Here is a 17,134-nt window from a genome sequence, read left to right as displayed (position 1 = left end):
TTATTTCCAAAATAAACTAATTTTTCCAATTGTCTCTGCAATAAACACAGTGTTACCCTGTAATCAATGGGTCCCGGGTTTGATACCCAGTGAAAGCACTTGGTGGTTCAGATCCTATTTTAAACTGTGGGTCCAGTCCCGATTAACTTCCCTGTGCATAAGGAGTACTTAAACGATTATTATTATTTTATGGGTGCACATGTAACATTGAAATTTTCGGTATTTGGAATAGCCTATTATTTATTTTGTACTGTATAGCCTATTTATTTTTTTTAAAACTGAAACATGCAATTCGTAGTTTTATACAATCTCAATTGTTTGCAAATATATTTATAACAAAAAACAATATATATTTAACCGTAATAATTGAGGATTTGGCGTTTTAGACCTTTAATTTAACATATATTAAGAGCCCGGTCTCTGGCACCGAGAGCGATAAACAAGCTAATTTTTTCTCGTGTGACCCACGAAGGGTTAATCGGAACTGAACCGATAGTTTAAAGAATCCATACCACTATGCAACTATCCTCCACCGGGAATCGAACTTCGGACCCCTTGATTCAAATACAACAGCGGTATCGATACACAGTGACGGCGCTTCGTGGTGCGGCAACCAGGGAAAATGTCTGGAGGGGAAGGGGGCAAGACAATATTGCAAGGGGGCAGTTATATTACTTGCACACGTTTTATACTAGTGCATGAACCGAAAGAAAGTCTCTACGGAGAAGTCAAGTTGTATATTGGTCCTTTCAGTCTCCTGCATCTAATAAACAAGGAATAACAATAGTCGGTGGTCTTTTCATCTTTCACACGGAGGAGCCTTTCTTTCCCTTTCCCCCGACAACAAACGCTGCCGGCGAGAAGTCATAAATGGTTACCAGAAACTAAACAATCACGTTCACTGCGCAATCTCATTGTTTGTAATTTTATCAATAATAATAATAATAACAATAACGTCTTTATTGAGAGGGCGTGTTTCGACCTCGCGGGCCGTTCTTACAACAATGACCATTGTACATTGGTAGCACGGTAGCACTGTAAGTTGGCAACTTAAGTTCGCTCATTACGCATTGTTCGTTTCACTTTATAATTTAGGGCAGCCATCTCAAAATATTCGGGATTAGATTTCAATTCCTTAGTGTGGAAAACTTTGTAAAAAAATGATTTTCCCGTCGATGTTTTTGCTGTTGATGTTTTTGCAGTGGATGTTTTTGGCGTCGATGATTTTGCCGTCGATGTTTTTGGCGTCGATGATTTTGCCGTCGATGTTTTGTACAATCGATGTTTTTACCGTCGATGTTTTTGCCGTCGATGTTTTGTACTGTCGATGTTCTTGCCGTCGATGTTTTTGGCGTCGATGTTTTTGGTGTCGATGTTTTTGCCGTCGATGGTTTGTACTGTCGATATTTTTGCCGTCGATGTTTTTGGGGTCGATGTTTTGTACTGTCGATATTTTGTACTGTCGATGTTTTTGCCGTCGATGTTTTTGGTGTCGATGTTTTTTCGTCGATGTTTTGTACTGTCGATGTTTTTGCCGTCGATGTTTTTGGTGTCGATGTTTTTGGCGTCGATGTTTTGTACTGTCGATGTTTTTGTCGTCGATGTTTTTGTCGTCGATGTTTTTGCTGTCGATGTTTTTGCCGTCGATGTTTTTGCCGTCGATGTTTTTGCCGTCGATGTTTCGTACTGTCGATGTTTTTGGGGTCGATGTTTTGTACTGTCGATGTTTTTGCCGTCGATGTTTTTGCCGTCGATGTTTTTGGTGTCGATGTTTTTGGCGTCGATGTTTTGTACTGTCGATGTTTTTGCCGTCGATGTTTTTGCCGTCGATGTTTTTGGTGTCGATGTTTTTGGCGTCGATATTATGTACTGTTGATATTATGTACTGTCGATGTTTTTGGTGTCGATGTTTTTGTCGTCGATGTTTTTGGTGTCGATGTTTTTGTCGTCGATGTTTTTGCCGTCGATGTTTTTGCTGTCGATGTTTTTGGCGTCGATGTTTTTGCCGTCGATGTTTTGTACTGTCGATGTTTTTGCCGTCGATGTTTTTGGCGTCGATGTTTTATGCCGTCGATGTTTTTGGCGTCGATGTTTTTGGCGTCGATGTTTTGTACCGTCGATGTTTTGTACCGTCGATGTTTTGTACCGTCGATGTTTTGTTGGCGATGTTTTGACGGCGATGATTTGACGCTACACCATGTGGGGGTAACGCCCCACACTTTCTTGATCCGGTCATGAGTGGGGGTGATGTGATCAGCATCACGCCCCTGACCACCTTTACCCCCCAGGGTTTCCCCCAGGTACCCATGTTATTCGACGCTGGGTGGCTATCAGAAATAAATTATATATATATACGTACACATATATTAGGTAATTTAAGTTGCTTTTCCCCCCTCTTTAGATTAACAATGATCATAATGATAAAAGATGTTTGAATGTAAAATATATAAACAAAAAACGCAATGATTCCAACTCATAGAACCTCGCGCATCGCAGGGAATATAAAGCTGGGAAAGGGAATTTTTCAACATCCATAGGGAATTTAATTCTGTGTCAAGCAGGAAGGAACCACAATAGAAGATTGGGGCAGGGAATTGAATGCGTGTTGTAGCGATTCGAGAATTTAATATTTGTTTAGCTGTTAGTGGTTTAGTATTTGTGCTAGTGCTGTGTTCACTGAAGTTAAAGGCAATGAATGGATATAATACAATATTTGCGTGCGAAAATGTTTGGAACGGGATCTTTTCCGGAGAAATTTCAAATAGTTAATGTAGGTAGGTCAGTAGCATCTCTTGTACCATAGATCTTGAACTTAAACTTCCTTGTATAAAAACAAAAATCGGGAATGCACAAGTGACTGGGTACTGGGGTAACTTGAATTTTACACTTCAATTAATATTGAGGGTTTTTATTTCACTACCGCATTCCTTTCATATTCTTTGTTACAGGTTTTTTCTTATAGATTTATTATATTCTCTTGTTTTATCATTTGAAATTCTAAACGTAGATTAACTGCAAGTGCAATCACAACAATTATTCGACAGTGGTCACAACAATAAGGTAAAATTTTTCACATATATATTCATAAATCCTGTATGGATGTTGAGGTAAATTTGCAGGGAGACTTCAGGAGTGGGTGGATGAATCAAGTGTCTGAGATTACCCACTAGTTAAAACCAGCATACGCCACTGTTCCCATGATTTTTCACCTTCTCTCTGAACACTTTGCATCACAGAGCAAAGTGGCAAGGTTCTGACAAGGGATGAAGTATGCATAGACTGTCACAAAGGACTGTATCATAGGTATTTGCAGCATTAGAAGTGTTTTGCATTACAGGGTGAAGTGGTTCAGTTGTAGTGAAGATTGGGTGCTCACCTAGACAAGAACTGTAACATTGGAATTTGTTGCTCGAGAAATGTTTTGCGTTAACAAGCAAAAATAACTTACTCAAAAATCAGTTCCAACGTATTAAACTGTCATGAACATACGTATGCCATGTGACCTACAAGTTAAAATAAGTTTTGGTATATTTGGCAGAAAGGTGTGCTAAAAAAAAAAAAAAAAGAGCTGATTTTGGGAATAGTGCATTTTGCCAGAAGATGCACTAAAATAAAAATGTGAATTTGGGGGGCAATAATACCAAATGGTAAGAAAAATTAACATCGATTTGGGAAAAAAATGACAAAAAGTCGAGGTCCCTACCAATTAGCCATAAATAAAACATGAACATCAGTAGTAATTGACATTTATTGCATTAGTTACAGTGACTCTTAACATACTTTTCAATGTATTTACCAGTGGTACTAAATATTGTAAACCCCGTGTCATGTATGTCTGACACCAAAGACTTTGGACCGCCTATGCTGCATGTTGCTGTCAATATGTTGCCCTGCCTGAAATCGATTCAGCCGAAGAAAGAGACTAAAATCTGCATGTGAAAGGTTGAGGATGAACATGTGGTGGTCCAAGATCTCTCACTTGAAGTGATGGAAAGAAGCCCACATGCACTCGGCTATATGAGGTTGTACACATTGGAAGGGCCTCCCATGAGTTGTCTGCACTATCGTCTGACCATACTGTTGTTCATGATGTCCGGTCCATATGCCTCACACAGTGGCTCTCTACCGGCATCCACTCTTGAGCGTGTAAAAATATTATTACCATAACTTGCAGTTGGCAGGTGATTATACATGAAAGCTGCCATCTTTCTCCTAGCACTCTCCTAAAAAGCTTCAGGAAGCTATTATCAACAGCATGTTCCTGTTTTAATAATTTAATATTTGAAGCAGGTTTGGGAGATTTTTTCCCCTGCCAAGCAGATGCTGTGTGTTGCCATGTGTGCATCGAACAAGCCTCGAATTCACCCATTATTAAAAAAATGACCTAAAAATAATTTTGCTCTTGGAATCAAAGCTCAATTTTTTTCATAAACTACAAGAGAGTATATTGAATAATTCAATAAAATCCATTGTTGGGTTGTTTAAACTTCTGAAACTAAGGGAAAGAAGCAATTAGGCACCTTAAGTATTTTTTTTTTAAACTTCGAGGTTACATGATATATACCACAATGTTTTTCTATGTCATTCACCTCCTTTCAGAGTGCACCTTGCATAATACAGTAGTCGGTCAGTATCTGAAAATATTTTTTTTTGTGTATATCATATTATATTTTTATTAATATTGTGACTAATTTTACTTTAAAACCACAGATTAAAGTGATAATAGTGGCCAGCAAGGGAACCTCAGAGTGGGCTTCACACAAAGTGAAGAGGGGAAAATAAATTCACCACAATTAATTATTTAATCCATTGTCAAACATTTCAGTTGAAAATGTAAGTTATGGTAGCAAATGTATTTAAAATTCATGAGAATAAAAATATACCTCAAAAATGAAGAGAGATGGCAACAAATACTGAAAAATGACCTAAAAGACTCAAAATGCAAATTAAGAACGTTACTTTCTGGTTCTAACTGAAGGGAAATTGACTGAAATCAGATTTTGGATTGTTTCCAAGGTTCAGGGGAAAAATGATTTTTCATCAGCTTCCAAGCCCTAAAATTACTTTACTGCCTTTATTTCTTGAGAATCGATCCAAACTTGATTATTATAATTACACATAATAAATTGTCCTTTTCCTATAGGAAAAAAGATAAAGCTGATATATTTAGGGTGGCCTGGTATAAAATTTACCAAACTGAAAACTCATATCCCACTAAACTAATATTAAATGACAAAATTTCCATGTGAAAACCTTAATGCATATATTGTGGGAGAAATTTAAGTGAAAAATGCAGGCTCATCCAGGATTTGGTTTCGTTAGATTTTTCTTATTTAATGTCACTTTTCTCCCACTTTTGACTGATTGCAATGCAAAGAACACCCATGTTCATGACAGGATTTGATGAAAACTCACTAGAAACAGTGTATAGACTTATTGACTAAATTATGCACAAATCTAAATAAAAAAATTAACAATCATTTGCATGTGGGCTCTGTTCTCACTCTGATAACACTCCTTTCACAACAATGGTCTCTTACTGCTGTTTATGTCATCTCATTAAAATGTTATCAGGTCACTCATGGGTCATGGCACACTGAGAGTCTCAACTAGAGAGCACCACAGGTCAATATTTTAAATACTGTTAAATGGCACTTAATTAAAATTGAAAATGACCATGGCACCCACCATGACAGATCATGGGTTAATATGAAAGCTTCCTTAAGTGCATGATGGTTTTTAGGCAAAAGTGAAAATTTGAATTTCCACTTGCTGAAATAGGACAGTTAAAAGTAGGTTAACTTTTTTATTAATTGATGAGCAATACATTTTCCGGTGTAAGTTTGAAAATCTTAGTGAAAAACTTCCACATGCACTGTGTTGTCTGATTCACTAATACAACACCTTTTCTCTATATTTAGTGTAATCTTACCTCTTTTTTTTTTCAGATACAAGAGAGAGCGAGAAGAGAGAACACCATGCAAAAAGCCAGAAAGGAAATCTAAGGCAAGGAAGGATGAGGTGGAGAATAACTCAGACGGTCAGAGCCCAGTTAAAAAGTTAAAAGTCAGGAAAGGTCTGATGAGTGAAATGGAACAGCAGGAGAACAGAAACTTGTCTCCAAGTAAGTCTCAATTGACTCATAACTCCAGAAATACACAGTGGCACACACCAAGCAACGAAAACAATTCCTTCAAATATCTTCCCCTGACTCCTGATGATGATGATTCTGTGGCAAATAATAACCGGATCAATACAGGTGGTGCTTTGCGATTTAGTTGTTCGACGAACAGGCAGTCATTGAAAAGTAGGAGGCCAGATATTTATAAGCTGGAACAGCCAAAGAAAAGATGGCTGAGAGAAGCATCGCAAGACCAGGCATTGTGGGAAGATAAGCAAGAGCTCGCGCAGCCTCTTCGGTGGGTAGATAAAGATGATGGAGACGAATTTGAGCATTCTACATATACTGAATTGAAACCTGTCGAATTTGATGATCACGTTCGATCCGGTGCCACAAAATCAATCACGATAACATCTGCCAATCAGGCACGGCCGTCCGTTCTTATGCTGGCCAATAAAGAGGATGACAAGGTGAATGTTATTGAGCAAAAGTCTTTGCCTGTGCCTTCTGCACAATCTTTTCCCCAGGAGGATTGCAATGAAAAGTGGATGGGTGCCATGGCCCTTATGCAGCTGGCTGAGACAGAGGATGAGTCCCCATCCAAAAGTATGTTTGCACCCTTGAATCTTTCAACCCCAAAATACACTGAATTGTGAAATGTTTTTAAGGCTCTGTTAAATGAATTGTAATGTTGGAAAATGTTGATTTTTATAAGTATTAATGATTGCAAAAATACTATTGTTGGATGGATGAATTTTATTGTGAGATGAATGGTGCGTCACTTGAGTTACGATCATTGCAAATTTCTTGATCCAGGTGAGCAAGTAATTACCACAATTTTTTTATAATGAAACTTTTTTAGTTTTTTTGTTTGCTAGGCTCAGATAGCTTTATTGACCTATTTTCCTGCATGATAGAATCATAGATAATGCATTATGCATAAGTACATTGTCCTTATTTTATAAACATGATGCCTGTGTTTCTTTGAAATCTTAAATCATTTTCATCTTTCTAATTAATGATTGATGCTCCTGGCTTTTCCTGCAAATCAGTTGTATACACGCATTTGTTATAAACTTGTTACTCATGTATATTTTATGTCACCAGGTGTTTTTTTTTTTTTTACAAAATTCATGAAATACACACTTATTTTGTGTACATGACAACTATATTTTGATATTGCTTTGTTATTGGCCTTTTATTTCATGCATATATGAATTATGAATCTTCAATTTAAATAGTTAAAAAATGCATAGAATGATCTGTATTTGTACAATGTCAGTTACTAGAGATGTAAGAATCTTTTTTTTTTTTTTACCATTTTATGGTTTTGTGTATTGCATTCTTAGTTATTTGTCTGTCTGTAATTCTTTAAGTTAATTGTAATTATGAGGATGAATGATGATAAGTAATGCTGGTGATATATATAATTTATTTTCCAACTGAAACATTGGTGTAAACACTTTCACTTTCCCAGAGTTTACTTTTTCCTGCATTATACACTCCTCACAAAAAGTTTGGAATGTTGTTATATTAGGCAATGGGTGATAGACACTGTGGCATATGTTGGCAAAAACACTAGAACGTCCAGCAATGGCCAAGCTTCTAATCAAGGGTCTCTGGTTCAATAGTGGACTTGGAACACGAATTCAATCAATCCAAGCCCATGTCTATCACCTATTGACTAATAAAACAATATTCAAAACTTTTTGTGAGGAGTGTACATTCAATATTGATGCTCTCAACATTGAAAAATGTTATAAAATTTTCCTCGATTTTACATTTTCCTACATTTGCAGTTTTTCCAACTTGGTCCCCTGAAAACAGTATGTTCCACTGTATATAATAAACAAAGTGCAGTGGTTAAAAGCCCCAACAATTCAACCTTCACTAGCTTGTATCTGTTCAAAATTACAGTGCAGTCTTGAACTTCTAGGATTTCAAAATCATTCCTTGATTTAATTTCAAACTATTCTCTTGCATCTGTTTTTGAAATAACAAAATAATTTCAAGAGCATTCATTAATGATTAGATGAAAAAGACGAGAGGACAAATGCATGGAAGATCTATGCCATTCTATTGCATCAAGATGATGTCTCAAAGAATATTCTAGTGTTGTTTTCTGTATTTAATGTTGTGTTTTAAGAAATTTGATATATGTATATATATTAAACAGTGAAAAGTATATGAAGTTAATGCCTAATGAAATGATCAATAATGATAGCATCACAAATTTTTCCATGACAACTTTGCACTCAGTAACTAACTTTTACAGATTGTTCTTATTCAGTGTAAATTTAAGTACAATAAATTATTTGCATTCTCCAAGAGGTTGAGTCAAGTATATCGCTACATATGTAAGTGGTTGTCAAGTATGCACCCTTTATGTAAAGATATTTACAATGAAAAGATGTTGAATTTGACCCATTGGAACACAAAATTCACATTGATTCAAATATTTTGTGTGTGTGTATTTCAACTCACCTTTACTGTGATGATTGTAAACTATGATTCTATATAGTACTGATATACACCAATTTAAATACAACAATATCTGTATAAACATCAGTTCTATTTAAGATGAATAAAATAGATAAGGGATTTAGTACTAAGGTTGAGCCGATACCAATGATATTGATATCTGTTTGAATTTAATCACCTATACCAGCCAATATTTTCTGGATTTCAGGCATCCCACAGAGCATAGTTTGTATCTGGACCTGACACTTAGGTGCTATTCGGCTCCTAATGCATCAAACCTAGTTGTCAAACTATACTTATATTAATAATGGCTAAATGCCCATGTATAAATGAGATAAAACATTATTTTTCAGTTTTGTAATACTAAGAAATATATTCCTTTTATCCATATACACATTTATAAATACAATTACAGCTGAGACAATTGGAAAGTATTGGTTGGAATTTGGTCTTTTGTCGGATTCGCAAAAATGCTTACTGGAGTGTAATTATTCTGGAAATAATGTAAAATTTGAATTTCCCATTTATTTTGCACCAAAACTGTGCATAGCAAAACTCTTGTAAATGTATGCTTACAATCAGTGTACCCACTAATATTAATCAAAATTTTGAACCATTTTTAATTGTTGTAATGTTCAAGCATTGGTATAGCGGTTGATTCAAAGTGGTATTGGCTCACCACATGCACATAATACACATACTTACAAGTTGTTAAGATGGTCTTCTAGGACTAGAGGTGATAAAGCTGTTGGAGCTTGGTGTTGATCACACCAACCCCACTATGGCAGAGATTGAGAACATGAGACTACCCAGAGTGCAGTGCACAGACTGAAAGTGACTCAGCCGTAATTTTTACCAAGTTGTTTTATATGTACGGTATTTCAAAGAGATTTGAAAATCATTACATTAAGTATTGTTTGAAAACATTCACTTTTTTTTTTGTAATTTTAGTTTTGCTATTATTTTTACTTTTCAATGTTTAGGTAACATCAGATTTTACTTTATGTACTTGATATTTGTGATTACTTTTCTAGTTTAATGTGATTCTTCTTCTCTTGTATTAATATATGAATTGAACTCTTCTACAATAAACGTGTATTTAATGAATTAGGTTTCTCCCTGTGTGAGAGAATATAAGTACATGGCAGCTATTGTTTTCCAATGATTTATGATACACCTTTCCTGTTGCACATGTTAGCATTACTTCAGACTTTCCACTCCCATACATTCTTGTTTTGTAGTGTTCTGTAAAGGAAATTTAATATTCAAAATTTAACACATGTCAGTTGATGAAAGCTGGGAGTTTACAATCTTGTAGGGTCCAAAGTTGATTGTTGAAAACATAGCTGCGAGTCTTGTAATTTTATATCAATGTGTTAACCAAGAATACGTAAATTTTGTATCAATATATTTCTATAAACAGTCTTTACAAATTGTGTGTGTGTGTGTGTGTATACCAGCTGTTGCCTGAATTTTAAATGCCTGTATGCAGCATAGTCCTTTATGACATAAAACTGACAATATGAATGAAAGAAATATGTATTACAATGCCATTGGCACATTTTGCAGGCTAGTTGAGGAATGTACTTGTGATTATAAAATATTTCCAATGTAATGATATACATTTTGTGTCTCATGTAGTCTGTTTTCACGTAGCCTTCTTCGTGACGCACTGCTGTGTACTAGCTTTGTAATGTGATGCTATTTTTTTTTTTTTGTTAGTAGCTGCAGCAGTTTAAAATTAGTTACCATAGCTTATTTTATAACAAGTTGATAGTCATCTTTGTACCTGTTAAAGATAAATTTTAGATTATATAAAAATGTACGAGAGCTTGTATATAACTAATATTCTCTATGAATTCCATTAAGAGCTTTAATTGTAAATTGGACTTGTACATTGTGTAAAGATAACCCTTCTTCCTTGTCAGTGGTGTGGGATATTCTCAGGGTTGCTTTCTTGTACAGCTATATTTTTCAAAATAAAGTTTTTTACAGCACCTCAACTGTAGCTTTTCTTTTAACAAGTCCATTTCCTGCTACACTTACAATTTTTTCACATTAGCATTGTAGCACTTTAACAAAATGGATAAATTAGGTGTTTGGGTGATGTGATTACACTTGCAAGTGTCGGAAGTGGTTGAACAAAGCTATTTTAATTCCTAAGATCAGTTAGCATTTGTGAGCCAGAATTTTTAGTAATGGAGGGGTCCTGAATTCTCGGGATTATTCACATTAAATGTTACTTCTCCCTAAGTGTTCTTCAGAAACTCATCTGATATTGAACATTTTGTAGTATTTTTAGTAGGGCTGGGCCGATACTTGCCCAGAGTTTTGGTCTTTCATTGGGTCTGCTAAAATGCTGCACAATGCTGGTTATTATTCATTCAAAGTTTCCATTTATTTTGCCCGATATTGTATTAAAAACTATATTTTGTGATTACATAACAGGTATTTTAATATTCTAATGTAATTATTGAAATTTTTTTAAGCAAAACTCTGATGCTTATAATTGGAATTGAATGCTCACCCACTAATATATTAATCAATATTTTGAACAGGGACGACACCAGGGGTGGCAAGCGCCCACCAAAACATTCCTGTGCCCACCCAATAAAATTCAATAAGTACATATACTTGGGGATATATGAATAATTAGATAAATAAGTGTATTCTGGTGTTCATAACATGTATATTTTACTTGTGAATATTATCTAAGCTAGAAATATTCACATATTATCAACCCATAAAAAGCCAATTTTGTCATTAGAAAGTGAAAGTAAATACTAGAGCTATTGAAACAAAAACTGTGATCAAATGAATACTTCCATGATTAAAAGCAGTTAGTAGGCTTAGAAGGCTCAAAATTATACAGGGTATGATCAAGATTAGATCAGAATTTAGGGTGAATTTCAGGACTGCAGCTCCGGGCCTCCACATACGCATATAAATTCCGGCCTGGGTATGGTTAAAATGTAATCTAAATAAACAAATAAAAATCATCATCTTAGCGTTACTTCCTCCGGCAACACAATACATTATTTCGACTTTTTAATTATTATTATTATTATTATTGGAATAATTTAATCAAGACGACTTAGATGGGCAGGCCATGTAACATGAATGGCAGAGGAAAAAATAGTTTACAGGATTTTTGTTGGGAAACCTGATGGTAAAAGACCAGTAGGAAGGCCAAGACGGGGATGGAGGGATAACGTTGAGATGGACCTAAAAGAAATCGGCAAGGATCGAAAAGATTGGATTGATCTTGCCCCGAATAGGGACAGATGAAAGGTTTCTGTTGCTGAAGCCATAAACCTTCGGGTTAAATTATGCCAGAGAGTATAATATAGTTTTAATTATGTCTGCATTAAAATTCCAGAAGTGTCCCTTTTATTATTTCATTACAATTTTTATATACTTGTTATCTTCAAATATCAATATGGTATGCGAAATATCAACTTTATATTCATTTTACTAATAAGAAGGAATCACTACGATACTGAATAAATTTTAATAAACCAGTTATGTAAGGAAAAAGCTACAGAATTATTCAATTGCTAATGAGTGGCTTATCCTATTTAGAAATCCTCGTTCCATACATAAATTTTGCCACATGAATCAGCCGAAAATGTCAACAGAATCTGTAGATGCAGCTGAAGTAAAGAAAACAGTTATGTCACGAAGTATCCAGAAGACGATTTTATTAGTTTGTTTTTAAATCCACTTTTATGTTCAGATACGCTAATCGGGACTAAACCTACAGCTTACGTGGAACCAGTGTGCATTGTGCTTCCACCAGAGGAGGGTGGAGTTGAACACGGGACGTCTTCATTATAATGCGACAGCGTTACGCCTTTGGGGAAAAATATACAGAAAGAACTCGCACCAAATGTGGCATTTTATCACCTCAGAAGATGCGTCCATTTTAGGAGGGTGATTGCCTGAGACAAATATTTGAGACTTTCAGAAAACAACATCATTGTTCACGGAATTAGCTGCCTTGACTTGATCCACTAATGAAACGCTGTGCAATTGAAACTACCATCTCAACTTTCTAAGAGGTATGAACTAATGCAACTCCATTTTTGGAAGAGTAAGTTTTTAAACAGCGGAGCCGGTTTTCGAAAGTAACCCCTCTCTCGCCGCGGCCTTTGCGTGCGATTTCTAAATTTTTACACTTATTTCAGAAAAATGTTATATCTCTCAGATTATTTGAGCAATCTACTACGGATAACTTTTGTTTGAAAACAAAAACGGATCACGCGACCGTGTACAATTCAGAAAGCCCAACTGAGAAAAATGGGGTTGGGAGAGGCCAAGTCCCCAAATTTCAATGAAAAAAAAATGTGGCGTTCGCCCCCTCTTCTCCCGTTATTTTGGAAAAAGGGCCCAAACCTTTGCATTGTTTTCAAAGAGTAGACCTTTTGCAACACAGTGAAACATGTTTCAAGTTCTAGTTCTCATACAAGCTGAAATATGACGCAATAAGGTTGAATGGTGATTAGATGAAAGTAACGAAGGGGCGAAAACAAACACAAGCTGACATTCAAAATACAAACCCTCATAATTTATTACTTTGACAGTGGTTCCAAGCACCAGGGACTCATTGCCTGAAAGAATCAAGTTTCCAGGGTGTGCTGCACAGGATAGTGTGTTCGAAATGGTCACGCCATGCAACCCATATCATTATGAAAAATATATGAATTATTACTGGCACGGTGATCAACTTCGATGAATTCCTTGTGTCCTAAATCATTTTGTTACCTCAAAAAATATGTTCATGTAAGCATCCATACGTGTGTTGCTTCTCCCGCATTAGTAACATGAGAGTTCAGAAAACGAATAGCAACTTAGCTAATAATCTTTTCAATTCTGAACAGATTTTTGGATCTTACCTGTTTGTGAGTGATATTTTGTCAAAATAGCCTTTCATTAGCCTAGGAATACTTCATGGACAATGAACAAAGAATTTGATTTCCACGTGTGTTTTAAATCATTCCTAATAAGACGTTTATTTTAATCCAAACATGCAGTGGCGGCGATTAGGAGGAGCGGGAAGTGGGGGGTGCAGTTCCCTCGCTAAATTTTGCCACTTTTTGCCCCCGCACTATGGCCTCCTTATACGAAGCCTTTTCTACCAAGAAAAAGTATATTGTCCTTGCCCCTCAAATGTTGGCACCCAATCGCTGCTACTACAAACATTCAGATAGATTTCTCAGTTGTACAAACCTTGTAAGCTAAGAAAAGTGACCCCCAAGGAGTAAGAAAACTCTTTCAGTCAAAAACTCATACGATGAAAATACTATGCTCAGGAACATGCATTTAAATTACGAGAAACATCACGATTGTCTACCGTCGCTCTTTCTATCACTGTCGCCGAATACATAAAATCAAGTATGTGACTTGTATTTGCAACACAAGCTTAAACCTGCTGCTCATGGGTAAACACTTCCTTGAAATAATTGTGTCCATTAGAGACAAAGTGCAAGGAAATGGAACAAGATGCGACAATAGATTAGAAAATAATAAAGAGGAAAACAAGAAGAGGAAAATCGGGAGTGTAAGAGAGGGGGATACATACGTCTTACATACACATATATACTATATATTGTCTTACAATTATACTGCCCACCCTAATCTATCAATACGGAGGTTCTACCCACCCAGTCGAAAATTTCTGGCGCCGCCCCTGATTTTGAACAACTTTTAATTACAATTTTCAAGTATCTGTATCGGTGGGAATCTGTAAGAGTACCAGCACTGCTATAGGTATTGTTCAGCCCTAATTTTTATATCTCTGAGGACTAACATTGTCACAAAAGCACTTATATCTAAATAATAAAAAAAATGCATTTTATTAGAAGTAATGAGTGTATGGGATCTTCCAGTCTCTCTAAATTAAGTTGTAAAAAAATGGGTTAAACCAGGTTTGGGCAACTGGCTTGTACTTGTGGAGGCAAGCAAGCACTCAATGTAATGTGAGCTTCCACACTGCATCTCAAGGCCAGCAAAAAGGAGTGGGGGAGCCGCATGCTATGAGAGAAAAAAAATACTTTGGGGGGGGGGGGCACCCTCTGGATTAAACTAGTCTCTGATGTAGTATTCCACTGCTCTACCCAATTAGCCCTGGCTTTACATTTTATGCTTATTGCACTCTCTTCAAGGAACTTCTCAACCATGCCAAACATTGTATTAGCCCTCCATTAGGTATGTGGGGTACCATTGTCCCCCACTGATATTCATTAGCCTTGTTCGGCTACCCAGACAACTTCAAGTCATCAAAGATCTTGCACGTTTAGAGTCTGGCGGCCAGAAGTTGAAGTCACATTTTACACACTAAGAGCATCCGGGGATTCAGATGGCTTCCAGTCATCTTGCAGCCAGAGCAAGTCAAGGAAAAGTTGCCTTGTTTCATCTGCACAAGATCTTGCAAGATGGCAACATCCGTGGAGATTTTTGCAGTTTGGGATAGTTATTGCAGGCATGACACTATACTTGGCGATGTCTGACAACATTCTTTGTATTCAAGATAAATTATACTTTAAATTGTTTAAATGTTGGTTTGAAGTTTTAGAAGGGAGAAGGTCATTGTTTTATATCAGGACCACGTTCACTGAATATCTCCTCTGCTTTAAACAACAAAGAGCGTGACTTCGATGTACAATACAATCTAATGAACGCTAAGTATATATATATATATATATACAGGGTGTCATTATAATGGCACCCACGGACCACAGATTTGTATAGAGGACATCAAAACAAACAACTTTTCTCGGTAACATTTTTCTCATTGGTGCGTCGATTCGACGCTACAGCCATTCAAAAAAGACCGTTTCGCACCTGGATGCTGGCAACCCAACACAACATTTTATCGTATCTGTGACGTTATTTCCTGCGGCGAAACGGGACATGGCAGGGTTGCAAGGAACACACAAATTTTGTGAAAAATTACAAACTACCAACCATATTATTAACTGTAAAACGAAGTGAGAAACTCGTTCAGTAGACCGAACATCATAGCGTACCAGCTAGAAGATGAGCAGTCATCTCAAGGGAAGGGGGAAGTGAACCAACGATATGAGAAATGGTAAAAAAGTATTCAAAATGAAGTGTCAATATCAGATTTTGTCTCAGCCTACATGTCAAATATCAACAACAATAAATTTTATTGGCCTTGCAGCTTACATGTGGCTGTTTACGCCCAGCTACATGTCAAATATTTGCAAATTTGATATCTACAGGTTTGTGTCCAGATGCCTTGTGGTACTTTTGTGCTGATAACGGAAGTATCCGAAGTTCACATTGTTACATTATGACTAAAACACATACAACCGCAGTAGCAATGTAATGATGAATCAGTAGGGGCATGCATATTTCATTTTTGACGAAAAAACGAAATATGAAAAAACACATTGTAGTGTTAATTTTTCATGTTTTTGAAAGGTGTGAGATGCATTTTGTGACCATGTTTATGTATAATGCGAAATCAACTGCAAAAAGCGAAATTAAGTCTTAAACACGAAATTTAGGGTTTATTCACCGGCACGACACCTTCTGAGGTCTGAATTATCCTGAGAGTTATGCAATTCACAGAAAATTGATTAATTCTGCTGTTAATATTGGAGAAGCAAAAATGGACTCCTTTACACAGAAATAAACTTAATACTCTGGTAATGTGCTATTAGAAGTGAAATGTTAATTCTGTGGAATAAGTGTAGATTTTAAATCAAATTTAGGATTATTTTCACAATTTTAAAACCAATATGTCTTTTTATATACCACTTTTCATCCAATTTTACACCGCTATAACACCGATATTCTATTTTATTTACCACTTTTGAACCTGAAATTGACTCAGTTTTTGTACCAAAATTTTGCTTTTTTATTTACCAAAAATGTGTGCCTCTATGAATCAGTAACTTATATACATTATATTGTGTGTTGCTTACCTTTGGAATTTTGAGTTCTTTCATTTCTATTTTGTCATCTGTTCAGCGTGTCACAGACAACTAGTATCAGAAGGATGAAGTGGATAGACTAAATTGTAGATGCCAACTTGGTAACTAGATTTACAAATATTTGACCTGTAAGCTGAGACAAAATTCGATATGACCACTTCCACTTGAATTCTATTTTCTTTCCACAATTTTTCGTATCGTTTGTCAACTTTTTGTTAGGTTACAGAATGTGTTTTCTCATTTTGTTTTATGGTACATAATGTGGCTGATTGTAGCTGTCATTTTTCATAGAATATGTGTGTTGGTGGCAACCCTGGAATGCATCACTTCACGATGGGATATGACGTCACAAATGCAATCAAATGTTGTGTGTGGTTGACAGCATTCAGGTGGCAAAACAGGCTTTTTTGAACGACTGTAGCGCCGGAACTACGCACCAATGAGAAAAATGTTACTGAGAAAAGTTGTTTGTTTTGATGTTCTCTATACGTTTCCGTGGTCTGTGGGCGCCATTAAAATGACACCCTGTATATACAGGGTGTTTCTAAAGGTCGTTTACAACGCTTGGGAG

At 36.1% G+C, this 17,134-nt stretch overlaps 1 protein-coding gene across 1 annotated transcript in view; it reads left to right on the top strand.

Moving 5' to 3' along the window:
- Nucleotides 1-10,595, top strand: part of LOC145984247 (uncharacterized) — a 32,270-nt gene extending 21,675 nt beyond the window's left edge. Inside the window, exon 4 of the mRNA XM_083117840.1 lies at nucleotides 5,949-10,595. Within this exon, the coding sequence (XP_082973966.1) occupies nucleotides 5,949-6,777 (829 nt within the window). The 3' untranslated portion in view covers nucleotides 6,778-10,595. The remainder of the gene's footprint in view (nucleotides 1-5,948) is intronic.
- The last annotated feature ends 6,539 nt before the right edge of the window (nucleotides 10,596-17,134 follow it).

Source organism: Lepisma saccharinum, chromosome 2 (genome assembly GCF_977018435.1).
Source record: "Lepisma saccharinum chromosome 2, izLepSacc3.1, whole genome shotgun sequence".
Taxonomy (NCBI): Eukaryota; Metazoa; Arthropoda; class Insecta; order Zygentoma; family Lepismatidae; genus Lepisma; species Lepisma saccharinum.
Note: the sequence above shows the minus strand (reverse complement) of the source record. Positions and strands in the feature narration are given on the sequence as shown.